This window comes from Hypanus sabinus, chromosome 17, assembly GCF_030144855.1.
Source record: "Hypanus sabinus isolate sHypSab1 chromosome 17, sHypSab1.hap1, whole genome shotgun sequence".
In the NCBI taxonomy this organism is placed as follows: domain Eukaryota; kingdom Metazoa; phylum Chordata; class Chondrichthyes; order Myliobatiformes; family Dasyatidae; genus Hypanus; species Hypanus sabinus.
Window position 1 is genome coordinate 12,185,157 of NC_082722.1, and position 20,419 is coordinate 12,205,575.

A 20,419-nucleotide genomic window follows, 5' to 3' on the forward strand; every position below is an offset into this window, starting at 1 on the left:
GATGAGGTTGAGTACAGGGCTACGGTGGGAAACTTTGTCACATGGTGCGAACAGAATCATCTGCAGCTTAATGTGAAAAAAGACTAAGGAGCTGGTGATGGACCTGAGGAGGGCTAAGGCACCGGTGACCCCTGTTTCCATCCAAGGGGTCAGTGTGGACATGGTAGAGGATTACAAATAACTGGGGATACGAATTGACAATAAACTGGACTGGTCAAAGAACACTGAGGCTCTATACAAGAAGTGTCAGAGCCGTCTCTATTTCCTGAGGAGACTGGTGTCCTTTAACATCTGCCGGACGATGCTGAAGATGTTCTACGAGGCTGTGGTGGCCAGTACTATCATGTTTGCTGTTGTGTGCTGGGGCAGCAGGCTGAGGGTAGCAGACACCAACCGAATCAACAAACTCATTCGTAAGGTCAGTGATGTTGTGGGGGTGGAACTGGACTCTCTGACAATGGTGTCTGAAAAGAGGATGCTGTCCAAATTGCATCCCATCTTGGACAATGACTCCCATCCACTTCATAATGTACTGGTTAGGTACAGGAGTACATTCAGCGAGAGACTCATTCTATCGAGATGTAACACTGAGCGTCATATGAAGTCACTCCTGCCTGTGGCCATCAAACTTTACAACTCCTCCCTCGGAGTTTTAGACACCCTGAGCCAATAGGCTGGTCCTGGACTTATTTCCACCTGGCACGATTAACTTATTTTTATTTAATTATTTATGGTTTTATATTGCTATATTTCTACACTATTCCTGGTTGGCGCGGCTGTAACGAAACCCAATTTCCCTCGGGATCAATAAAGTAAAATAAAATAAAATCTGTCTGTCTGTCTATAGGTTTGGTGCCGACTAAATTATTGAGATATGCAGCAAAAGTACATCCCACATTTGAATTATGGCCGTCTTATATATCTCTATACAGTTTTTGCTTTCCTTCTTCTGTAACCTGTTCCTTGGCATAAATATTTCGGAATACCCCAGTTTCATTGTTTTGTAGTTTCCCGAGTATAACTGTGATCGAGTCGGTTTTTCCCATGCACTAAATACTCCAACTCTTCTAAAACCATTTCCTCATGTAATAATCTCATCGATGCTTTCGTTCTGTTCATCCGACTGTTCTCCTGTGAAATCCTTGTGGTTCAGCATTAATTGTACTTTGAATTTCTGTTGCTTCGCCAGTAAACAGGAAGTGTAAACCTGCACACGCACGAAGAAAACCAAACGTCATAGCTCAGTCCTTCAATGTAAAACAGAGCAGTCATTACTTTCATTAATCAAGAAAGCGGAGCATCAGTTGATTGCTTTGCTCAGAATATTATGACTGCAATATTTCTGCTCTTGTTTCTGTCTCTCTCAAGGATCATTTGCTCAGGTATTTGTACATTATTTCAAGTGCTAGAATATCCAGAACAATAGTTAACTCAACTCAGTGGAATTTATTGTTTTAACATATGATTGAGAGTCGAAGCAGACTGAATGGGACAAATTGCCTAATTCAGCTCCTATGTCTCATGGTCTTACGGTCTTATATACTTCCTCCTTTCCATTCCGGCACGCGTTCTGAAATGTTTGATGCCGCGTTAAATACAACTAACCAATTTCAACGTATTTTAACAGCTGCTGAAGAAGCTTCGATTACCGTGACACAGATGCCAGAGCGACAGATTATATGGATGGGACGAAGCATCATTTTCCATTGCATAATCCCTCTTACGTATGACCAGTCAAGAATTGAAGTTCGTTGGCGGAAGCAGGGGGAGAATGAATACCTACCAAATGAAGTTACTGGCAGGAAGAGATTAGTCAGCAAAAATAAAGGAGGGGGTTATTTTGAATTGCTGAACGCGACTATCCAGGATTCGGGAATCTATCAGTGCGTAGTCATGCGTGACGGAAAAACCATTGGAGAAGGAAAAGGATCAGATCTAAAAGTGTGCGGTGAGTGGCATGCGTGAGCAGGGATATCTGAAATTATTATATAACGTTACCATATCACTTTGAGATTTCTGAAATTATAAGGACCTGCCCAAATTATGTTAACTCTGCCAAATGCATTATCTAAAGCTCCGTTTACTACCTTGTTTTACAATTCGATTTTATTATCCAGAAAAAAATGGACATGTTAGAGTGACAGCAGATATTCTGTATTTCAAACCAAGCAAAACTATCTTCTGATTAGTGTTACACCTCACAAACTGAAGCGCAAGCCTACATAAATCCGAATCAATGTCGGCTTCTTGCGCCCCATTGTGCGAACTAACCAATATCAGTAATTCATCTATTTGTTGCTTGAAAAGACAAGCAGATTTACTGATAAAAACACAGTCCTACAGAGGATGCCTTTATTCTCTCACATTCTGTTTAATTTCCTCCCCTCAAAATGTTTTATTTTACACTTTGTACCCCACAGCTGCTCCAACTCCATTGACGCTTTCATCCAGGGCACTCAGGAACTCATCTGCGACTTTGGTACTTGTGTGTGAAACGGCTGAGTTTTACCCGAGAGAATTAAATATTACGTGGTATAAAAACGGTGCTCCAGCGACATCAGATATAAATACCTTTAAACAAGAAAATACTGAAGAGTTGTTTAAAGTTTCCCGTTTCTTGCAAGTAAAACAGTCAGAGGTGAACGGGACTGTTTACATATGTTTGGTGCAACATATCTCGCTAAGGACTCCTGCAATTGCTATCTACACCGTTCCCAATTCTTACCGAGGTACGAAATGAATGGTCAATTAAATTTTCTGACTTGCAGTTGAATACTAATTGTATTTGTGGTAATGACGTTTGGTGAAGACGACAATATCCAATGCAATATCCCCTTGTTCTAATTTTCTAGAAATAGTCGGCTAGTTCAGACAGCTTTTAGAGTGCGTATGTACGGTGGAGTGGTGAATATCTACTAATCAGTCAGCTTCAGCCTTATTCAGGTCTTTAGTCCCCAGGGCCCCAGAGTATTAAGGTCTTTAAGTCACCAGGACCTAACTAGATTCACCTTGGTCTACTGAAGGAGGCAAAGGACGAAATTGCTGGAGCCTTGACGGGTATCTTCGTGCCCTGCCTGGGCGTAGGTCAGCTCTCGGAGCACTGGCGACTGGCTAATGTTGTATCTCTATGTAAGAAAGGATCAAGGAAAATCCTGGGAACTGTACACTGGTGAGTCTCACGTCAGTGATTGGGAATAGGGAAATTGCTGGAGAAAATTCTTACGGATAGGATATATGATTGTTTGGCCTAATTAGAGAGAGCCAGCATGGCTTTGTGCGGGGCATCTCTTGACTTTCTAACCTGAATGTGCTCTTAACGAGATGAGAGAGATTAATTAAGATTGGGTAGTGGAAGTTGTCTACATGGACTTTAGTCATGCGTTTGACAAAGTCGCTCTTGGGGGGAGGCGGGGGCTACTCCAGTTGATTAAGGTGTTTGGGGTCTGCGGCAAATTGGTTGTTTGCATTCATAACTGGCTTGTGCATGGAGAACGGAAGGCAATAGTTCAAGGGAGTTATTCGAGCTGGAGGTCGGTAATTGGTGGTGCTCCACAGCGATATGTGCTGGAGATTTTCCTTTGGGACCTCTGCAGTTTGTGATGTATTTCAACGAATTGGATGAAAATGCAGATGGGTGGGTTAGTAAGACTGCGGATTATTCAATCTTGGTGGAGTTGTACATAGTGTAGAACACTGCAAAAAGATTCAGCGCGATATAGATCAGTTGCAGATGTGAACAGAAAATGGCAGATGGTGAGGTAACTGGTAAATGTTAGGTGCTGCACCTTGACAGGACTATTGCACGGAGAAAGTGTCGCAAGACTATTATCTGTGTTGCTTAATAGAGAGACTTTGGATTCTAAGTCCACAACTCCTAGAAAGCGTCGACAAGGTGATTAAGAAGGCTTGCTTTTATTAGTCAGGGCATTGAATTCCAAAGTCAAGAGTTATGTTGCAACCTTATAGAACTCCTCAGCCACATCTAGAGTATTGCATACAGTTCTGGTCGCCATACTGTAAAAAGGATGGTGAGGCATTAGAGAGGGTGCAGAAGAGATTTACCAGAAAGCTGTCTGATTTTAAAGGCATGTGCTAACACGAGAGGCCAGGAAAACTTGTGTTATTTAGGGACTAAGGGGTTTAGATGGATGGAGTTGTTTGGTCTGTTCAGGAGGGTTTCTTGACACAATATGTAGGTAAGCCTACAAGAGGAGAGGCTGTACTTGATTTTGTATTGGGAAATGAACCTGGTCAGGTGTCAGATCTCTCAATGGGAGAGCATTTTTGAGACAGTGATCATAATTCTGTCTCTTAAAATAGCATTGGAGAGAGAGAGGAACAGACAAGTTAAAAAAGCGTTTGATTGGAGTAAGGGGAATTATGAGGCTATTAGGCAGGAAATTGGAGGCTTAAATTGGAAACGTTTTCAGGGTACAGTACAGAAGAAATGTGGCAAATATTCAGAGCATATTTGTATGGAGTCCTGTATAGGTACGTTTCAATGAGTCAGGGAAGTTATGGTAAGGTACAGGAACCGTGGTGTACAAAGGCTGTAATAAATCTAGTAAAGAAGAAAAGAAAAGCTTACAAGAGATTCAGAGAGCTGGGTAATGATAGAGATCTAGAAGATTACAATGTTAATAGGAAGGAGCTTAAGAAGGAAATTAGGAGAGCCAGAAGGGGCCACGAGAAAGCTTTGAGGGGCAGGATAAGGAAACCCCAAGGCATTCATAAGTATGTGAACAGGAAGAGGATAAGACGTGAAAGAATAGGACCTATCAAATCTGACAGCAGGTAAGTGTGCATGGAACTGTAGGAAATAGTGGAAGTAATAAATGATACTTTAATTCAGTATTCACAATGAAAAAGACCCTGGATACTGTAGTGATGACTATCTTCAGCCTGAAAAGCTTGAGAATGTAGATATTAAAAAAGAGGATGTGCTGGAGCTTTTAGAAAGCATCAAATAGGATAAGTCGCCGGGACCGGATGAGATGGACCCCAGGCAACTGTAGGAGACGAGGGAGGAGATTGCCTCTGGCGATGATCTTTGCATCATCAATGGGGATTCGAGAGGTTCCGGAGGAAAGAGGGTTGCGAATATTGCTCCTTTATTCAAGAAAGGGAGTAGAGATAGCCCAGGAAATTATAGATCAGTGAATCTTACTTCAGTGGTTGGTAAGTCGATGGAGAAGATTATGAGAGGTAGGTTTTATGAACATTTGAGGAAGTATAATAGGAATACAAATAGTCAGCATGGCTTTGTCAAGGGAACGTCGGGCCTTACGAGCCTGATTGAATTTTTCTAAGGATGTGACACATTGATGAAGGAAAAGCAGTAGATGTAGTGTATATGGATTTCAGCAAGGCATTTGAAAGGTACCCCATGCAAGACTTATTGAGAAAGTAAAGCATGGGATCCAAGGTGTCATTGCTTTGTGGATCCAGAACTGACTTTCCCACAGAAGGCAAAAAGTGGTTTTAGACGGGTCATATTCTGCATGGAGGTCAGTCACCAGTGGGGTGCTTCAGAGATCTGTTCTGGGACCCTTACTCTTCGGTGATTTTTATACATGGCCTGGATGAGGAAATGGGGGGGATAGGTTAGTAAGTTTACTGATGGTACAAAGGTTGGAGGTGTTGTGGATAGTGTGGAGGGCTGTCAGAGGTTACAGCGGGACATTGATCGGATGCAAAACTGGGCTGAGAAGTGGCAGATGAAGTTCAACCCAGATAAATGTGAAGTGGTTCATTTCGGTGGGTCAAATATGATGGCAGAATATAGTGTTAATGGTAAGACTCATGGCAGTGTGGAGGATCAGAGGGATCTTGAGGTTTGAGTCCATAGGACGCTCAAAGCAGCAACGCAGGTTGGCTCTGTGGTTAAGAAGGTGTATGGTGAATTGGCCTTCATTCATCGTAAAACTGAATTTAGGAGCCGCGAGGTAATGTTGCAGCTATGTAGGACCCTGGTCAGTCCCCACTTGGAGTACTGTGCTCAGTTCTGGTCGCCTCACTACAGGAAAGGTGTGGAAAGTGTGCAGAGGAGATTTACAATAATGTTGTCTGGATTGGGGAGCATGCCTTATAGCAATAGGCTGAGTGAACTGGCCTTTTCTCCTTGGAGCGATGGAGGATGAGAGGTGACCTGATAGAGGAGTATAAGATAATGAGAGGCATTGATCGTGTGGATAGTCAGAGGGTTTTTCCCCAGGGCTGAAATGGTTGCCACAAGAGGACACAGGTTTAAGGTGCTGGGGAGTAGAAACAAAGGAGATCTTAGTGGAAGCCTTTTCCTCAGAGAGTGGTGAGTTCGTTGAAAAGGCTGCCGCCAACGGTGTTGGAGACGGATATGGTAGGGTCTTTTAAGAGACTTTTAGATAGGTACATGGAGATTAGTAAAATAGAGGGCTATACGTAAGCCTAGTAATTTCTAAGGTAGGGGCATGCTCGGCACAACATTGTGGGCCGAAGGGCCTGTATTGTGCTGTAGGTTTTCTATGTTTCAATGTTTCTATGCTTGCTTTGGAGCCACGGCGAGAGATCTGACAGAAATATATAAGATTATGAGTTACCTATATAGTGTAGTGAGGGAGAATCTATTTCCTAAGGTAGAAATGACTAATACCAGAAGGCATACAGCATGGGTAAGAGGGGTTAGATATAAGAGGGATATGAAGGCTGAGATTTTAATTACTCAGAGAATTGTAGATGCCTGGAATGCGCTACCTGGTATGGTGGTAGAGAAAATACATTAGAGGCTCTTAAGAGATATTTAGGTAGGCACATGTAGGCGAGGAAACTGGAGGGATTTGGACATTATGTAGGAAGGAGGGATTCGTTTTTGCGTGTTTTTGAATTACTTTTTAGCTGGTTCCGCAAATCTATGTCTATATTAAATTTATTGTATATATAGTTTTGGATAATATGAACACTCGGCGTGGAAATTGAAATCGTTTAATTGATTCAGAGCTTCGTTGACAGCTTCTGTTTCATTATGGCAATTAGTTCTAAACGTATCCCGAACTACGCGAATCAGCAGGATGCATCCATTCTAAGCTGCAGATCTTTGAGGCAAGAAGCTTGTGGTGTATGCAACACTGCTTAACCCTCTGTACATGAATATCAATCTTTAACAATTATAGCGAATATGTCCGACCCTTTTATTTACTCCTACAGTTTCTGTTTTGAACTATACATGCAATGGCTGTCACAGCCTTAGGGAATGAAAATAGGTGTTTCAGCTACTTTAGAACAGACAGTGGAGTTCTTCTATAATTTCTCTATGGTTCATAATATGCTATAGGATGCACTATTTCACACATATAATGTTTACTAGATACAGCAAGCCTTGTTCAGTGCACACGTGACTGGATTTGCAATGTTTTCATTTTATTCAACTCAAGAGAATATTTCTGAGACTATAGGAACAATCAAACATCATATATTGTTGTAATATCAATACCGGTCAAATAACATAAACTTTACTACCTTCCACTAATATCTGTTCACCTGAAATCCCATTCGCTTTAACCATAGATCAACACACTGGAAACTGATTGAGTACAGTTATTTCAGAGAATTCAGATCATTCAGAACACATATTGCATTTTTTCCAAGAATAAATTACGCCTGTTGGCTCGACACTTGAACAAAATTCTATTGATTGTCTTTGGGTTGTTATCTCGCACCAGTCAATGTAGTTATTTAATAATCCGTTGAACCAACGAATAATTCCAAAACCTCTTCTTTAACTTATATCTGCTAAGCAGAATTCACAATCTACTTTTCTAATATTGTAGAACTCGATGGCAAATTTAAAATCATCTGGGCTTCTGGATGCGCAATCGGTGGTATGGCAATTTTGATACTTCTAATTATCGCTGGCAAGAAGTGCATTTTCATGAATCAAAGTAAGTACTGGGCTTATCGTCTGTTTCCAGGTAATACCGTGAGTAAATAATGCATTTTTATTCTATTTTCGTGCATGAAGCAACTTCACATGAATGGAATATTTCCAGAACGAAAACAATTCCGTTTTTATAATTGAAATCACGTTCTGATCATTTACAAGAGGAAGATCGAGTATGCAATATGGAATTAATTAAGTCTAATGATCTGATTTATAAAATCCGTGCCGGAGTACAGTGATATCTATGTCTATTCTAGAGTTAATGAACATAAAGAAGACGCTTCCCACAAGCACAAATGTGGAAATGTCACAAGAAAAATAATTGTACAAATTTAATGATTTTCAACCCACAGAGAGGATTCTTCTCAATGCATATCTTGCCTGTTCCTTAGGAAATGCAGACAATTGTCCTTCTTTGTTGCTTTCTAAAAATGAATTTTTTCTTCATATTGTTATTAAAGTTATCATTTGCCTGTATCTGCAAGAGTCCTCCAGCGATCAAGGCCGCCACATTAAGATCCCACTTCTTTGGAACTCCACACCACAATGCCAATCAAATGCTTAGTGCCTGAATTTATAATTTCGACATTGCAGTAGCAAAACCCTGTTTCAGACTCCTTATCTATTAATTTCTTTTCTCAAAAACTGAACTATTCTGAAACTAGGGAAGGATTAAATAGCAGAAACTCGAATTCTGGAAAAATGCATAAATAACGCGTTGAAGTCTCCCCGCACAAGCCCGAGGTGCTCTTTATAGTTCCTACTATAAAAACAGTCTTGTCTTTCCTCTCTGTGAGAAATCTGATCACTATTTTCGTTAAAGGCACAAATGGATCGAATAAATGGAACATGTATTGCAGTGCTGCAAGTTTTGTCGCTTTTCTCTTCTGACCTTCATTGAACCTAATCCTCAATAATGTTCACTCATTGATTTTCCTCGATGCTGTAGATGGACGTTTTCATCAAAGTCTCGGTAAAAGTCTTAATATATCTTAATATCATGGTTTTCATTCTAGACACAGCCATGTCAAGTTAATACAGCCCTCTGTATTTCAGCGTTCAGTTCCATAACTTTCCTTAATGCAAAGCTAATCTCTTGTTCCGCTTGAATCGGACAGTCGTGGATATGGCATAAGAATCTAAAATACTATATTTAAATAAATGTCATTCATTTCTAGGTAAGCACGGAGATACTGATACTGCCGACCATGAAGATTTGGTACGTGTTTGTGTGTATTTTTATACACAAATGAGTTTTAAGTTTCAGTAAATATAGGAATGGGGTGAATAATACGGCGGAATTATTTCTCGAAAGTAATAATCTCTACCTCGGATCATATGTTTGCACTGTTCTGACATTGCTGTAAGTGGATATGCAGGAGAAAGGTAAATTGGTAGTTTTATTCATAAAGGACTTAGATAATAAATGTGCAACGATGCAATCCTTATGTTTAGAGAAAGTAATTACTCTTATTGATGTTGACTGAATTAATGAAACCGACATAATTAAGTCATATTTATATACTAGTCAGAGCCTATGCAATTGGAACAGCATTGTTTTTTTTTTTATCAATTCCCCTTTCAACATTCATATGAAATCTAGGCCATTCTCCTCACTGACATGAATGCCAGGCATTCATTACCGCATTTAACCGTCATATAAGATACTTTTATTTCTGACCCAGGTTGAAGAGAATAAGATACTGACTTATGCTACTGTGGATACAAGAAATTCCAATCGGAAGTGGGAACAGAAAGGCGAAGATGAGGCATCGTACGCACAAGTGAGATTCTGCAGTACATAATTGTTCGTATGTAACAAGTGACTCATGAAACATAGGAAAACGACAATATCTGTTATGGTATTGACACTAATGGTGCTAATGGGGATCGTGGGCGCATTGACATCGTCCCTGATCAGCAAAGCACAAGATGATTTTAAAAAATGAAAATGTTCGCTATTTGTTTCCAGGTAAAACAAGAGTCTGTGCGAGAAGGACTGACGTATGCTACGGTAAAATTGGCTGAATCAGCGAAAACAGAAAAGCTCAAGACAAAGAGTAAGGACACTGAATATGCTAAGTTGCAAAGTGAAAAGCCTTAAAAGACCAGAGGAAGACGTGCGTGCAAAAATAAGAATAAAATATAACTGGATGGCGATGATTTCAATTTCCTGCATTGATTTTTTTATCCTGCACAAATTTCAACGGAAAATTTTTTTTTTCGGATTCGAAAAGTGACGTAGGCCCGCAGTTGTACTTTTTTGCACAAGCAGTTGAAGGCTGCATTGAGGCTTCATTTGCTTGTGCTAGCTAAATACCGAAACCGTCACTCATCTTTAACTATTCAGAGTTATTTGTCTGCAAATTAGAGTAGTGCAACAAAATCTATTTTACGAAAAATTACCTATTTGAAAACTGAAGAACATATTAATTAGATTTATTGACCCGTCAATTAAAGCTAAATGCTGCAAACCCGATTTTATTGACTGAACAAAAATCGCACCTCGTCTTTCAAAAGAAAATGAGAACAATATATTCCCTTCCTTCACATTTTCCTTTTTTCTATTCTAAATCATCCTCTTAGAGTTGTTAGTCAGTACAGAGATCACGTTTCACGCAAAATTGGCTGGTTCGCTATTCTTTCTTGGACAGCATATTGAAAATTCTTTCGAAGTGCGCGGACTTGATGTTTTCTCTTTGAATAATCAATGTACGATACGCTCATTAAAATTTTCTGGGGAAAAAGGAGAATCCAGGGAAACTGCATGTACTGTAAAGTTATTTATGTAAAGATATGAACAGAGACTGCTATAAACAGATTAATTAAAAAGAATTGGACAGGTATATGGACAGGAAAGGAATGGAGGGTTATGGACTGAGTGCTGGTCGGTGGGACGAGGTGAGAGTAAGCGTTCGGCACGGACTAGAAGGGCCGAGATGGCCTGTTTCCGTGTTGTAATTGTTATATGGTTATATGAATAGTATCTGAATCATGACCTAAATAATAATAAACTTTGCACGGGCTCTGCAGATGAGATTAGAGCAAGCTTTATTATTTTTATTATAAAGCACAAAGAAAAGAGGGGATAACGTACCATCATTGCGTCCAGGACATGATGGTTAGTAGGTTACGTTGTCAGTTGGAGTGATAGGGAAACAGAAGCATAAAGTTCTGGGATTAAAATATTGAAAATTGGTAACAGTAGCGTAGCCTGCTCTTCTGGACTAGTTCTCCGTTTTTCTTAAATAGAACATGCAACAGAACAAGAAGAAGAACAAAAGAACAAGCTTTCGGCCCACAATGTTGAGCCAAGCCATCTAAAATCTATATAAAAAGCCCAAAATCTAATCCCCACCCCCACAATACCCATATCCTTCCATCTTCCTCATATTCATATGCCTACTATACGCCTCTTTAAAATTTCTAATGCTTTAATGCTTTTCCAGCATGCCAGGCAGTGCTCATTATCTTACAAACCTTTATTAGGTCTCCCCTCAGACTGCACTGCTCCAAAGAAAATAACAAGTTTGTCCACTCTCTCGTGATAATATACGCCCTTTCAGTTAGGCAGTATTCTTGTAAACTTCTGTACCTTCTCCAAAACCTCAACGTCCTTCCTTTGGTGTGTCAACTAAAATTGTATGCAATACTCCAGTTGTTGCTGAAACAGAGTTCTATAAATTTCCAACATAACCTCGAGATATTTTATTCATTGCCTCTACAAAATAAGACAAGCATCCCTATCAACCTGCGTAGCCACTTTCATGGAGTTATGAACTCGGACCCCCAAGATCTCACTGCTCAGCAAGGTCCTTGTACTTAACAACGTACTGTCTCCTTACATTTTCCCTACCAAGGTGCCACACATCAGATTTTTCTGCGTTAAACCACATGTGCTATTTTTCTGCTTATATCTGCAAATGATCTGTATCGAGCTGTATTTGCCTGATGCACCATCAATAACTCTCAGAGACGGGAGGCGAACGATAGGCTTTTATTAGCAGCAAAATGGAGCACAGCATCTCGGAGACTGAGCGGGGAGCAGTGCCTCCAATCGCCTTTATACAGGGGTCTGTGGGAGGAGCCACAGGAGCAGTCAGCAGAGGGGCGTGTCCAGACAGGTATACATAGTTTACCAGAATTGCCAGAATTCTACATTATCCACAACTCCACCAATCTTGGTATCATCCAAAAAGTTACTACCCATCTATTTACATTTTCATCCTGGTCACTAATCACAAACAGCAAACAGGTCCCAGTGGAACACCACTAATTACAGTCTTCCAACTAGAATAAGTCCCTTTGACCACTACCCTCTGTCTTTGGTGGGGAAGTCAGTTCTGAATCTACATAATCAATTTGCCACAGAAATCATGCATCCTAATCTTCTGGATTTGCTTCCCATGAGGAACTTTGTCAAATATTTTTACTAAAGTACATGTAGACTACAGCCACTGTTTTATCTTCTTTAATCTCTCACATCACTTTGTCAAAAAATGCAATCAAGTTGGTAAGCCTCGGCTTGCCCCACACAAAGCCACGCTGCTTCTCCCTAATTAGGCCATGGGTTGTATATACTAACCCAAATAATTTTTTCTAGCAATTGACGTGAGGCTCACTGGCCAGTCATCAATCTTCCGGATCCTCACTTGTGCCTAGAGAGGATAGGAGGATACTGCTCAAGGCCCCAGCAATTTCGTCTCTCGCCTCCCTTAATAATGTGGCGTAAGTCCTATCAGGCCCTAGGGACCTATCGACCTTAATACTCATTAGGAGACCCAGCATTTAAAGACCCTTGACCTTTAAACGTTTTAACATATTTATACACCCAGCACTGATTTCCTGGTCCTCCATATTCTTCCCCTTGATAAGTACTGAAGCAAAGTACTCATTAAGTACTTCACTCACATTCTCTGCAACCAAGCAAATGTTACCTCTTTATCCTAGAGTTGTCCTACCCGGTATCTAGTTATCATCTTGCTTCTAACGTATTCATAGAACGCCTTAGGATACACCTTAATCCTACTTACCAAGGACTTTTCATGGCTCCTCATTGTTTCCCAAATTATTTTCTTTAGTTCCTTTCTCGCTTTTTTTTAATAAACCGCTCTGGTTGATTCTAACTTTCGAAGCTGTATATACTTTTCCTTTCTCTTCTGGACTAAATTCATCATCTCTCTGGACATTCAAGTTTTTCTTATCATTCCATCCAATAGGAACAAACCTTTTCGATACTCTGTGCAATTGATCTTTAAACACCCTGCACATGTCTGATGTGGGCAGTCTAGGAAAAAACGTGTTCCCAATTTCCTCTTCTTAGTTCCTGCCTAATGCCCTCATAATTTTGCCCTACTCAAATTTAACTCTCTCCACAAGGACCACTTCTATCTTTATCTACAGCTATCCTGAAAGTTAAGGAGTTGTGTCACTGTTCACTAACTGCTCACTCACTGAAATATTAGTCGCCTGACCAGGCTTATTAACCAACATTCAGGTCTAGTATAGCCCCATTTCTCGTTGGTCCGCCTACATATTGATTTCAGAAAGCCTCCCGGATACACCTCATAAATTCCGCCCCATCTAAACTCATTGCACTTAGAAGGTCTCAGTTTATATCAGCGAAGTTGAAATTCCCCATGACAACCACATTATTTTTACAATTTCCTTAAACTGTTCATATATATATATATATCCCGGTGACTATGGGGGTGGGGGTGTGGAGGAGTTGTATAATTCCATCAGTTTGGTAGCATATTTCCTGTTTCAGTGTCTGCACCCTCCATTATGTCTTCCCTAAGTGCAGCTATTATATTGTCCCTGATTAGTAATACAACTTCCCCACCCCTTTTACCTCCTTCTCTGTCTTTAATGATGTGTCGAAAAGCTGGTAAATATCCCTACTCCTCCCTGAACTAAATCTCAGCAATTGCCACAACATCGTAGTTCCATGTACTATCCATGCTCTATGTTCATCACCTTTCCCCATAATACCCAGTGCATTAAAATACACACAATTCAAACAGCCCGTCCAATAATGCCATTTATTTCAATTTTCCTTTCAATACTATTTCTGACCGCTGCCTTCCTGCCCAATCCTTTGTTTACTGACCTCGTGCTCGTTTCCCATTCCCTTGCAAAACTAGTTTAAAGCCTCCCAAATAGCATTGACAAATGTCTCGGTCAGAATACTGGCTCCCCTCCACTTCAGCTGCAACCCGTCCCTCTTGTACTAGTCATCGTTTACCCAGAAACGTTTCCAATGGCCCAATAACATCCTGACCCTGTATCATCTCGTCAGCCATTCATTCATTCATCAGTGCTATCATCCCATTCCCGCCTGCACTAACTTGTTGCTTTGAGTAATCTAGAGATTGCTAGCTTGGTGGACCTTCTCCAGCCTCTTTCCTAAACTCTATATACTCACTCCATAGCACCTCTTCCCTTTTTTGCCAATGTCATTGCTGCACCAGGACCTCTAGATATTCACCCTCCCGCTTAAAAATATCATGCGGCCGCTCCAATGCATCCTGCACCCTAGAATCCAGGAATTCACACAATATCCTCACGTCCGTTTTGGAGCCACACAAACTCCTGTCTATCCCCCTAACTATCGAGCCTTCTTTACCTTCCCTGCTGAGCCTAAGAACCAGCTGCATTCCCAATATCCTGGATGCTGTTGGTCATCTCCCCCCACCCCACCCCAGCAGTACTCAGAGAGGTAGACTTATTGCTGAAGGATATGCCCACAGGGGAACACTGCACTGGCTGCTTGATACCCTATCTCCCGTCTGAAGCCTGTACTCAGGTTGTGACCACCTCTTCAAAAGTTTCATCTATAACGTTTTCAGAATCCAGGATGTTCCTGAGTACTTCCAACTCCAGCTGCAATTCCGTGACCCTGTCAGTCAGAAGCTGAAATTGGGTACTCTTCAGCATATCTGGTCGTCAGGAAACCGGCAGGTATCCTGAATTTCCACATCTTACAGGAGAAGCATTCCATACTGATTACTCTGTACTTCAAAAACATGTTTACCTCTTCTCTCTGTGTTTTCCGTATTATCTCTGAATCCCGTTAAGACCAATTTGAAAATACATTTTTATTTGAAATCGGGAAGCGTCGAGGCAAATTAATACTTTAGTTATTAATACTTAATTAATACTCTTTAGATAGTTCATGCTCTGGTTCCTCTATGCGTTATCAAGGTAGAGGCTGCCGTGTGTGTTTTACATATCTCAAAAACCGGAATTGTAATAGCAAATTACACCTTTATTTTGACGTTTATTATTAACTTCAAAGTACGAAGGTATAAGAAACATCTTCAAGAATGTCACAATGTATTCATTTTGGCAAGGGGTGTTGCATTTCTTTTTTATGATTTGTAATTATTTAACTGTGGTCGTTTTTGCTCTTTTACCGTCCCAACGACAGTATTGCAGCAATTGTCGCAAATGTGCAAGGTTCGCATGTTCTCACTGTACTTTCCTCAATTTGTCTAATGAATGCTGTTGTTTTCCAAATCGTTACATAGTATCAGTCCTACAATTTCTTAAGCTCTTCGGTATTCACTAAGGAGAAGGATATTGAATTGTGTAAGGTGTGGGAAACAAGTAAGGAAGTTATGGAACCTATGACAATTAAAGAGGTGGAAGTATTGGCGCTTTTAAGAAATTTAAAAGTGGATAAATCTCCGGATCCTGACAGGATATTCTCCAGGACCTTGAGGGAAGTTTGTGTAGAAATAGCAGAAGCTCTGACGGAGATCTTTAAGATGTCATTAGAAACGGGGATTGTGCCGGAGGATTGGCGTATTGCTCATGTGGTTCCATTGTTTAAAAAGGGTTCTAGAAGTAAGCCTAGCAATTATAGACCTGTCAGTTTGACATCAGTGGTGGGTAAATTAATGGAAAGTATTCTTAGAGATAGTATTAATAATTATCTGGATAGACAGGATCTGATTAGGAGTAGCCAGCATGGATTTGTGCGTGGAAGGTCATGTTTGACAAACCTTATTGAATTTTCTGAAGAAGTTACGAGGAATGTTGACGAGGGTAAGGCAGTGGATATAGTCTATATAGACTTCAGCAAGGCCTTTGACAAAGTTCCACATGGAAGGTTAGTTAAGAAGGTTCAGTCATTAGGTATTAATGCTGGAGTAATAAAATGGATTCAACAGTGGCTAGATGGGAGATGCCAGAGAGTAGTGGTGGATAATTGTTTATCGGGATGGAGGCCGGTGACTAGCGGGGTGCCTCAGGGATCTGTTTTGGGCCCAATGTTGTTTGTAATATACATAAATGATCTGGATGATGGGGTGGTAAATTGGATTAGTAAGTGTGCCGATGATACTAAGGTAGGAGGTGTTGTGGATAATGAGGTGGGTTTTCAAAGCTTGCAGGGAGATTTATGCCGGTTAGAAGAATGGGCTGAACGTTGGCAGATGGAGTTTAATGCTGAGAAGTGTGAGGTTCTACATTTTGGCAGGAATAATCCAAATAGAACATACAGGGTAAATGGTAGGGCACTGAGGAATGCAGTGGAACAGACAGATCTAGGAATAACAGTGCATAGTTCCCTGAAGGTGGAGTCTCATGTAGATAGGGTGGTGAAGAAGGGTTTTGGAACGCTGGCCTTTATAAATCAAAGCATTGAGTACAGAAGTTGGGATGTAATATTAAAATTGTACAAGGCATTGATAAGGCCAAATTTGGAATATTGTGTACAGTTCTGGTCACCGAATTATAGGAAAGATATCAATAAATTAGAGAGAGTGCAGAGACGATTTACCAGGATGTTACCTGGGTTTCAGCACTTAAGTTACAGAGAAAGGTTGAACAAGTTAGGTCTCTATTCATTGGAGCGTAAAAGGTTGAGGGGGGATTTGATCGAGGTATTTAAAACTTTGAGAGGGATAGATAGAGTTGACGTGAATAGGCTGTTTCCATTGAGAGTAGGGGAGATTCAAACGAGAGGACATGATTTGAGAGTTAGGGGGCAGAAGTTTAAGGGAAACACGAGGGCGTATTTCTTTACTCAGAGAGTGATAGCTGTGTGGAATGAGCTTCCTGTAGAAGTAGTTGAGGCCAGTTCAGTTGTGTCATTTAAGGTAAAATTGGATAGGTATATGGACAGGAAAGGAGTGGTGGGTTATGGGCTGAGTGCGGGTAGGTGGGACTAGGTGAGATTAAGAGTTCGGCATGGACTAGGAGGGCCGAGATGGCCTGTTTCTGTGCTGTGATTGTTATATGGTTATATGGTCACGTTTTGCCAAATCATAACTTCTCACATTTTCTACCTTCCCTAACCTAAGGTCCAAACATACCATAACTGCACTAAATGTCAGTCAGATAACGTTCCATTTTCCTCCTCTATCCTTTGCCTCCTTACTGAAACTCAAAGAAGCTGTGAAGATTTTCTAGACAAATACTGGAAAGGTACCAATGACCAAGATTTCTGCACTTGCTGTACTTGCACACCTAGATCACAATTACAAACAGAGTGTTACAAATAAATTCATTTCTGCGTACTCAAAAGCACTATTTTCACATTCCAATATCTCTTGCTCCGTCTACTAATTCTCCATTCAGCTGATCATATATGAATATTTCTGCATTTATTATATAATTTTTCTTCGTGGTTTTCTCATCTCTATCTTCAATTATGAAACTTCGTTTACAAAGTGATAGAATCTTCAGATGCGGACATTAATTGCCACACTTGGCAGCAAATTAAGGCAGCACTATCAATCCATCTATGAAATCCTACGCATAAATTCTTTCCATTCCAAGCAATTTCTCTTTACCCTTGTACTTCTTTTACACATCCAATCATTCTTTGCCATTGTCAACACATCCCGCGAAGTTGAAGACATTAAATGGCACACACACAATGGATTAGAAATTTCCTTCAACTATTTTTTCAAGGTACTTTTTGAGAGACACTGATCACACTCTATGGAGTTAGTGCACATTGGCTGCGATCAGCAAGCAGTTGGCGTAAAACTTAGGGGAAAATAACATTAAGTAATTAAACCAGCAAAACGTGTTGAATATTAATCTCTAATAACGACACAAACCATGATTATCTGAAACATAGAAACATAGAAAACATACAGTACAATACGACCCTTCAGCCCACAAAGCTGTGCCGAACATGTCCCTACCTTAGAACTAGCTAAGCGTTATCCATAGCCCTCTGTTATTCTAGGCTCCATGTACCCATCCAGAAGTCTTAAAAGAACCTATCGTTTCTGCCTCCACCACTGCCGCCAGCAACCCATTCCACGCACTCACCACTCTCTGCCTAAAAAAACTTATCCCTGACGCCTCCTCTGTACCTACTTCTAAGCACCTTAAATCTATGCCCTCTTGTGCTACCCATTTCAACCCTGGGGAAAAGTCTCTGACTATCCACACGATCAATGACTCTTATTACCTTGTACACCTCTATCATGTCACCTCTCATCCTCCGTCACTCCAAGGCGAAAAGGCCAAGTTCACTCAACCTAAGCTCATAAGGCGTGCTCTCCAATCCAGGCAACATCCTTGTAAATCTCCTCTGCACTCTTTCTATGGTTTCCACGTCCTTTCTATAGTGGGGCGACCAGAACTGAGTACAGTACTCCAGGTGGAGTCTGACCAGGGTCCTATATAGCTGCAACATTACCTCTTGGCTCTTAAACTCAATCCCACGATTGATGAAGGCCGATATATGCCTTCTTAACCACAGAGTCAACCTGCGCAGCTGCTTTGATGTCCTATGGACTCGGACCCCAAGATCCCTCTGATCCTCCACACTCCCAAGAGTCTTATCATTAATATTATATTCTACCATTACATTTGACCTACCAAAATGAACGACCTCACACTTATCTGGGTTGACTTCCATCTGCCACTTCTCAGTCCAGTTTTGCATCCTATCAATGTCCCGTTGTAACCTCTAACAGCCCTCCGCACTATCCACAACATCTCCAACTTTTATGTCATCAGCAAACTTACGAATCCTTCCTCATCCAGGTCATTCATAAAAATCACGAAGAGTGACGGTCGCAGAACAGATCCCTGAACCGACTTCCATGCAGAATATGACCTATCTACAACAAGACTTTGCCTTTTGTGGGCAAGTCGGTTCTGGATCCACAAAGCAATGTTCCCTTGGATCCCATGCCTCCTTATTTTCTCAATAAGCCTTGCATGGGGTACCTTGTCAAATGCCTTTCAAATATGAAATCTCAGTCCTTACATATTCATCGACTACAACTGAAATGCCAACCAGTAGGGAAAAAAAAGCAGTTAATTAAAAGACTCTGAAAATGTGCCGTGTGATGCAAAGCAGAAGTTCATCAAGCTGAGTTAGCAAAACCTAACCATCGCCTGAAAGGTAGATTCTAATCGGTATTTTTTCCATTGCAGTTTCCGGCTCTATGAATTATTACATTTTAAAGCGGATGAATACTTCCTGTACTTTCCATTTCCCGTATTACGTTGTGTAAAAACGGTAATCATTTGATATACTGGCGCGCGCGCGCGCGCGTGTGTGTGTGTGTGTGAGAGAGAGAGAGTACTGCAGAATGTTTACTACTCTGTACATGTCAAATTTTTCTTTATGAAATGATCGGATTTTCCTTTTTCCAACTATCTGTTAACTGAAATATTACCTAATCAACCCCACTCCCTGTGATTTATATTATTTTATTGAATGAAACTTCACTATCATCTAAGAGATAGCATCCAGTAAAGGATTGGAGCAGATTTCTCATTTCGGAAAAAAAAACATAAGGTTCTGAACTAGTCTATGCAAATTACTTGAGATGGTCAATAAAACAAAAACACAGCGGAAACATGAAGACCGAGAACACTCTGGTGTTACTTCCGATTTTTGTGAACATTTATTTCTGCTAATTTATTTCTGCCTTTGCGCTTCTATGTTTTATCTCATTTGCCTATTGCCAGTTTGATGTTTTGAGACAGAGATGGTCAGACGCAGTGATCATGCAAACCATATATCTGTTAATGGGCTGGAGAGAGAAACAAGTTGAGATAAATGCAAATTATGAGCACCGCTGTTATTGCTAAATTTTAAGAAAATAGTTGACGAGTCTGTCTGTTTACACTGTTTACAATGATCTGGACCATGTAAACCAATTATCTGGACAGCCTATCAACCCGGAATTTCACTTTTATTTCTGGAAATATATTTATGTCAATGTCGCTTTTGTCTATGAGCTATATTTATGATTTCGACATCAAAATGCAGAAATTCGTATCAGACATTAAAAAACTGTGACGTGAGTGCTGCCTAATATCAATCGGATTTTAGGCACAGCTAATTCTCATGCTATTAATACATTCGGTAGCATGACGACATTATCAGACTCCGCCGGCACTCTGGGTTCAATCAAAGGTGTATTTCTTCATGTTTTACGATCGTAAGTCTCTGCTGGATACGAAGACCGTCACGTACTGTAGAAACATCTCATCAGCGATTTGCACGGCAGCAAGGTCGCT

General features: G+C 40.6%; 1 protein-coding gene across 1 annotated transcript; it reads left to right on the plus strand.

Moving 5' to 3' along the window:
- The first annotated feature begins 1,294 nt into the window (after nt 1-1,294).
- LOC132407116 (natural cytotoxicity triggering receptor 3 ligand 1-like) lies at nt 1,295-19,404 on the plus strand. Its single transcript, XM_059993410.1, has 8 exons — nt 1,295-1,382; nt 1,628-1,948; nt 2,421-2,729; nt 7,803-7,913; nt 9,091-9,131; nt 9,598-9,696; nt 9,885-9,972; nt 19,325-19,404. The coding sequence occupies exons 1-8, from the start codon at nt 1,328-1,330 to the stop codon at nt 19,402-19,404; spliced, it is 1,104 nt and encodes a 367-aa protein (XP_059849393.1). The 5' UTR covers nt 1,295-1,327.
- The last annotated feature ends 1,015 nt before the right edge of the window (nt 19,405-20,419 follow it).